The sequence below is a fragment of the Brachionichthys hirsutus genome, chromosome 4 (genome assembly GCF_040956055.1).
Source record: "Brachionichthys hirsutus isolate HB-005 chromosome 4, CSIRO-AGI_Bhir_v1, whole genome shotgun sequence".
NCBI lineage: Eukaryota > Metazoa > Chordata > Actinopteri > Lophiiformes > Brachionichthyidae > Brachionichthys > Brachionichthys hirsutus.
In genome coordinates, this window is record NC_090900.1 from 14,829,723 (window position 1) to 14,837,055 (window position 7,333).

The 7,333-nt window shown below is 52.0% G+C and overlaps 1 protein-coding gene across 1 annotated transcript in view; it reads left to right on the forward strand.

Moving 5' to 3' along the window:
- The first annotated feature begins 475 nt into the window (after positions 1-475).
- Positions 476-7,333, forward strand: part of tcf7l1b (transcription factor 7 like 1b) — a 16,398-nt gene continuing 9,540 nt past the window's right edge. The window contains 5 exon segments of the mRNA XM_068760604.1: positions 476-488; positions 491-651; positions 739-787; positions 790-810; positions 896-1,023. Coding sequence (XP_068616705.1) covers positions 476-488; positions 491-651; positions 739-787; positions 790-810; positions 896-1,023 — 372 coding nt within the window.

A 7,333-nucleotide genomic window follows, 5' to 3' on the forward strand; every position in this document is an offset into this window, starting at 1 on the left:
TCTTGTACTTGAGTAACCCTCTTCGGTCGCTCGGTAGTTTATGTGGACCCCCCCCGGGGCTCCGTTCGGGGGAAGGAGAGGCTCGTTCCTCGGAAGCGCGACAAGGAGGCGCACGCAGGGGGCCACAAGTTGTCCACAAGCCGCGGAGGAGGCGAAAGTTTGCCAAGTCGCTGCGCATCCGGCCGCCGACGCCAAATATTCTCGATATTTTCCTGCCGTGACTTAAAAAAAAAGAGACAAAAAACACAACCCTGTGGATTATCCTGGCGAGATTCGGCGTGGATCCGGTTCGGAGGATGAGAAAAGGAAACATGAACAATCTCTTGTAGTTTTAGTTTGCAACTCCAGACGCGCGTTGGACTACATCCGACAAAAAAACAACAACAAACCAGAATCCTTGCGCTTGTAGTCCCCCCCCCCTCTCCTCTCCTTGATATTCATTCAGATCTGTAGTTTAAAACACAAAAACACAAAAATGCCGCAGCTGAACGGGGCGGCGGGGACGATCTGGGGGCCAATGATGAGATGATATCTTTTAAAGACGAGGGGGAGCAGGAGGAGAAGATATCCGAGAACGTGTCGGCGGAAAGGGATTTGGATGATGTGAAATCCTCCCTGGTGAACGAGTCGGAGAGCTCGTCGGACTCGGAGGTGAGAAACGGGTCCGACACGCACGCACACACACACACACACACGGAGGGTTGAGAGTTTCTAAAGCGTTGATGCGTTTATTCTCAGCCGGCGGAGAGGCGCCCGCAAACCAGACCCGACTTAGAAAGTTATGAAAAGCCAGAGACTACTTCAGCGAAGGTAAAAAAAAAAAAAAAATACAAATACTTCTCAAGTATTCACCTCTCTGTTTTTATTAACCCCGACTTTGTGTCGACTCCCACAGCGTTGAGGAGGCAGCAAGATGGTGGCTTTTTTAAGAGCCCCCACTACCCGGGCTACCCGTTCCTCATGATCCCGGACCTCACCAACCCGTACCTCTCCAACGGGGCTCTGTCTCCGAGCGCAAGAACAGTAAGTCCCCGGGCGCGCTCTCTTCCTGCGCGTTCTGCAAAACCAAACTTTGTCCGTGCGTAAAAAAGAAAAGAAAAAGAAAAAGTTCCTGCTGCAGCGCCATGTTCCCCCGGAGTGGCCTCTCAAGGAGCTCTAACTACTTCTTTCTTTGTTCTGTTTTTTCTTTTTTTGGGGGGGGGGGGGGGGGCATGATCTACAGGGGGGGGGGGGGGGGGGGGGTATGCGTTTCTCCTCAGCCTCCTTTTGGTTTGGACAACTTCTCACTCAGCTCAAAGTTTCCGACGCATTGGTCATTCTGTGGTTGTTGTTGTTGTTGATGATGATTTCAGGCGGTTATAAACGGATTTTCCAGTTATAACGTGACCTTATTAACGCTGATTGCGTCCTGCGTCTGCTGCCACTGGTAGGACTTTCATTCTGCAGCACAGAAGTTGACCCATTCCCCTCTAGACCCCCCCCCCGCCGGTCTTTAAATGCAGACATTTCTCGATTGTATTTTTATGCCTCAGGAAGAGGAACCTCTTCCCGAAGTCCTATCCTACAGTAATAACAATGTAATAACCTCCTTTTGACACACACGGGGAGGCATTTCGCTGCTGTCCGGGGGGGGGCTCTTGTCTGCGGGGGCTCTTGTCCGTAGCTTTGATGCATTGTGCGTTCGTTCATTTGCTTTGTCTGCTGCTGTATTTATTCCGCTGTATCTCGCATGCAGCAGGTTAATTATGGGATGTAAGAAGCTCTGTCAGGTAAATCCGATCTTTCAACATGAATTCTGATTCTGGGGGGGGGGGGGGGGGACGGACGGACTGACTTGAAGCAGTCCCCCCCCACCGTTTGGAGTGTTGCATCCAGTCCAAATGGCACTAGGCAAACTTCCTGGAAATAATCTCTACTGGAGAGTTGTGTTCCTCTGAGCCCCCCCCCCCCCACCGGCCCATGTCACACACCCACCTCCCCACAAAAAAACAAGTACTTTCGTTAAGGCCTGGCAGGCATCGGACTGAAAAGACACCCCCCCCCCTCCTCCCCCTTGCATTTTTTTCTGTCTCCTTTTCAGAGTTTCCAGCCCCCCCCCCTCAACCCCCCTCGCCTCCCTCTACCTTCCATTCAATTAGAAAGGCGTTAGTTGGCCATTGTTATTCTGAGCGGCCTTGATGGCTTCATTGGAGGTCCTCATTGGGGCTCATTAACTAAATGGCCACTCCGGGTGGAGACCGGCTACCTTACAGAAGGATGGCAGCGGTAAACGCCATGATTTCTACGGGGGGGGTAGACAGTGAATATTGCCTAATGTTCTTGTGTCTTTGCTCCGCGGTTGGTTGCTCGTTCAAATATCTGGATTGACTACCATGTCATTTAAAAGCTCTAACAACCGGAGGTACGATCCCGCACGTGGGGAAAAAAAAAACCCAACGAAGAAGAGGAATGAGGTCAGAGCGAGCCGAAGCCGTCAGTCATCATCGTGCAGCAAACACGCAGCCGAACAATGGCTGGCTTACTTAGCAGACGCCCCGATTGTTTCCACGTTGCACAATGCGGTGAAGCGGGCCCGGCGGCGGCAGCGGCATTTCAGGCCCGGCCTTTGGCGGACGCGTGTCTCATTTACATCTTTGGCTGGAGCGCAGTAAAAGTCAGATTTTGATTGGACGAGATAAACCCCGAGTCCAGCCGATGAGCTGATCATCTCGTGTGATTAAAATCGGCCCTGGGGGGGGGGGTGAAGCTCATCTGTTTGTCGGCTCTCTGGTGTCGCGACGCAAGCGGTCCCCGGTGGACGCTCACACCTTATTGTGGTCTGTTTGCTTTGGAACGGCCCGAGGAGGTTTAGAGGTGTCATTAGCCAAGTTGTCCATTTTCTGCGTGAGGTCTTTGCTGCTTCCCCCCCTCCCAGAGGTCGGATTCTCGGGGGGGGCATCGTTTTGTATCTGAACCCATCAGGTGAGCGATATTTCGTGCATGTGTTTATTTACAGATTTGAGTACAGCATCTGTAATTGCAGTAATTGGAGGGAGCTAATCAACCGTTTGCACGATTAACGTGTGCCCGTTGTTTGAGCAGCGCCGTTAACCCAGATCTCTGACGCCTCTGTTTATTTACATTGATGCAGGAAGGCGATGGTGGCGTGAGCCGCTGTGTCATTATAGCGGCTGTCTGCCAGCAGAGGAGGCGTGGCTTCTGAACGCGGTGACATAATTATAGCGTGCTGCAGCCGTTTAAGCTAAGAAAGGGTCAGATTTCTATAATTAAATCATCGCAGAGTAAAGTAGCATCGAGGTGAACATCGCGGTGTCGATATAATGCCCAGCCGTCGGCCTCTCTGTTCGCACCTGATCTCACCTGTGTCCTGCCCTGCCCCCCCCCGGCTGGAACAACAATGACCCGCCCAGCTCTGCTTAAAGGCAAAGTGCACACCGCTTTAACGGGGCTAACTGATAATCGCCTCCCCATCATCGGTGCGTTTTGACACCAGACCGGGGAAGTTGCTCAGCCGTCCGGTGGTTTTCGCTCCACGCCGGAGGATCTTAACCTCGCGGGCAACGAGAGCCCTCGTGGGATTGGTTCCCACGAGGGGCAGGCATAGCTGGATATCAAGCCTGTTCCGGGCGGGCCGACGTTCTGGCGTGATCCGCCTCGGCAGCCGGTTCTGGGTGGCCCTGACGCATCCCGCTGGGTCATCGCTTTAGATAGCTCTGCCGGAACATCGGCGTCGTCGCCAGGGAGCGAAATGCCTCACGTGTGCGAGAGGCGCGGGGCGAGCCGGCGCGAGGTGGGCGTTTGCCAAACACGCGGCGGGTCACCTGAACCCGAGCGCGATTGTTGAGTAGAGGAGGGGAGATTGGGGATATGAATGGAGAGCTTGTATAAGTCTGAACACGTCGGCGGCTGTGATTGCATGCCTGTCTGCCCCCCCCGCCTTCAATCTTTCTGTTGCTTTTGGTGCTTAAAAATGTGCAGACAAAGGAAAGTCAACACAGACATTGTCCCGCCGAATAAAAGGGCCCCTCCCTGCATAAGCAAACGCCGTTTGTGTGGAGGTGTCTTTTCATCAGGAGGCTCACACTCGGTATTTCGCTCACCTTGCAGAGCGAGTCGGCGTGCACGTGAGCGTGCACAGCGTTCGTTCATGTGTGTGTAAATCCTGAGCAAGTTGGGGGCGGTGTGTGTGTGTGTGTGTGTGGGTGGGGGGGGCTTTGCAACAGAGGCAGCAGTGTGCAGGACCCACTTTCTGACAACCCTCAGTTTTGTGTTGCTGAATGTTGGCGTGCAAATATTTTCTCAGCCAAGCGCCGCGTCAACACGGCGAACATTTTTTGACTGGGTTGATAGTTTTTAGAAGATTTTTTTCTTCAAAGTCAAACACATCCACACCAGCTTAGTGGCTCTGTTTAATTAGAAGCAGCGCGGCCGGCGGCCGCAGAAACGCCGCCTCTGGCCGGTGGCGATTCACGATGATGACGATGGACTCGTGCTCGGACCTGAGGAAATTAATGTTTTTTTTTTTTTTATGTCATTTTTAGTTGTCAATAAGGCTTGTTTGTTTTGCAGAAGTTAAAGTTTCTCTTCTAGAAGGACTCTCCCACTCGGGCAGCGACTATAAACTTCGTGTGACTGCAGCGCCGGCTGCTTTCAGACGTTCATTTTGCAGGAACGCGCCGTCCTCAGACAGGATGCTCGCTAAAGGACTGTGTGAAATGGTGTCAGTCCTGGTCTGCATCCTTCCCTGTTTGGTCTCTGTGGAGAGCCTGAGCTGGCGCAGAGTCCTCCCGCTACCCCGTAGCCCCGCTCGCTCACTGCCTAACCCACCCACTCGCTCGCCTGACATTAGGAATTCTGTTTATAGCGCTCTCCGGCTTCTCCAGCGCCAGGCCCATCAGGAGCATCCCAGCACCCTTTGAGGAAAGGAGAACCGGCATCCTCCCTCTCCAGCCCCACGTTCAGCGACATCAATGAATCCTTTTGATGTTGTCGAGATGAATATGTGTGCAAATGTGTGGTTTTTTTTATCAATTAATGTGTTTTTCTCGTTTGCCGCATTTGGCCAGAGCTGCTTTATTCCCAGTGAAGATTCGGGGTTGAACTTGCGTTTAAGTCAATCCGGCACCTCGGCTCGCTGTTTTTGTGGGGGGGGGGGGGTTCCAGAATATCCGGCGAGCAAAGCATCCAAATGTTAGAGGAAGCCGCTGCTCGCGTCAGGGATCGGTCGCTCCGGCGTTCAACTGCTGTACGGTCGATTGCCATTAAAGGGTTGAGTCGTTGTGCAAGTCAGAGACAAAGGAAGGCGTGTGCATGCAGAGTTCACGGTCAGGCATCAGGGAGTGACGTTTACGGAGGTGGATGTTTGTTCTGATGCAAGAGGAGGCGGATCTGGACTCCACAGTCTGGAATGCTGAAGCTCCCAAATTATGATCCTCCATTCATCGTCTCGTCCTGCAAGTAAAACCCCGCAGAGGTCGCCCGACAGCGTCGCAACAAAAACGATGACGTGTGAATACGACGTCGTGGGTGGCGGTTTTCTTTTTTTATTGCGGCAGGAAAATGTTTTTTTACTCAGAGGGTAAAAGTGTTTGAGTTAGCAGCTAGCTAGCTACTAGCTGCTAGCCGTTGTTAGCCTCGTCTTCAGTCATATTGCCATCTCCCCTGTCGGCTCAGAGGAGGAGCAGCAATAAAATAAAAGCCATTTGTTTTTTTGGATTGTTTAGTTGCTTGCATGATAAACTGTTTGTTCCGTTTATTTCACTGTCGGTCGTGAAAAAAAACGTGAAATTCCCACAACTCCTGCTCACAGACATCGACAGCGCAAATCCATTTAGGAGCAGACGACAGACGATAATGAAACTACCCCTCGTAGCTAACAGCTACTCTGGGTTGGGGGGGGGGGGGGGGGGGTTATTACTGTGCTATTGGACGCTCCCATTTAAGTGCATGTGGGCCTTTCATAGCCGTGACCACTACTGTTTAGCTCACATAAAGAAATGTTTTCCCTCCGTAATTATACCTTAAACTCTTCACTCCTTGCTAATAAAACGTGATTGTGCAGCAGGAAGAGAACGAGAACGCTCTAACCCGGGCTTCATCGGTCTGGTATTCCGAGCAGCTGTTTTCAGTTTAAGCTCTGCAGGCAGCGAGAGAGAGAGAGAGAGAGAGAGAGAGAGCTAGAGGAGAGATTGTTGATGAGATGTGGTGGTGGGAGCACAAACTGGAGCCGACACGGGTCCTGCTATTCCATCCCCTGTTATCCCGAGGTGGGCCGAATTCCAGGCCTTGAGGCACTCACTTATCTGCGAGATTCCGCCTCCCACAGACCGCGGCTTCTCCAACACAGACCACGATCATTCGCCGTTCCTGCTCAGTCACAACCCAATCACCCGACAGGAGAAGGCTTTTGGGAGTATTCTCCTGGGGGGCGGGGGGGGGGGGGGGGGGGGGGGGGCTGCTCCCCGATCTGAGTCTCTTAAAGGGCAGCGACTATCGGCGAGGTTGTAGTGGTCAAACTAAATTAAGAAGTGGATGGATATCCGTCCGGGATGAGGTTGGATGACAAGCGAGCGGAGCAGCTGTTCTCTTGTAGAGGTTATAAATCCGTATTGGCTGCCCCCCCCCCCGAGTGTTTCCCTGCAGCGGTGGATCGGGAGCGGACCATCGACGGCGTCGCACCTGCATGCACAGATGACGAACAGTTTGAGGGTGGATGTGTTTGGCTTTCAGCCTCCTTAAGTCTGAAGCAGGTTTAACCCTTTCAGTTGCATCCATTTATTTGTTTCCCAGCAGGATTTTGTGGAAAACTTGTACAGATAATAACGTAATTAGATAATTCAGCGCAAACTACAGAACTGATTTCAGCCGTTTGACAAATGCGATTGTGCAACCTCGGAGGAGATGTTGTAGATTTGATCCGTTTCACCCTCGTGATACCTGCAGAACCAGAGCCATCTGTTATTTGGTTTAGATCCGGCAGTGCCTGAAGGGAGCCCCCCAGGAAAACCTTGCATGTTTATTCCATTATTATAGAAGCATAAACTTCCTGTCTGCTTTTCTATAGGGGGAAAACTAATAACCTAAAGAATATATCTCATGATTTCAGCCTCTAAATTCATCATCACATTTTTTGTCACACTCCCAGTTTTTCCCATGAGATCCGTCTCCTCGTCTTTGTATTGATAACGCGACCTCTGGCTGCCCCCTGGCTCGCCTCGGTTACACCAATAAACCAATTGCGTTCGCCAAGAAGTCAATGTTCTGCAGAGGGTCGAATCCGATTAAGGCTCCGGGGCTCTAAAATGTGTGGCCTCCTTATCTGGTAGAAAGCGAC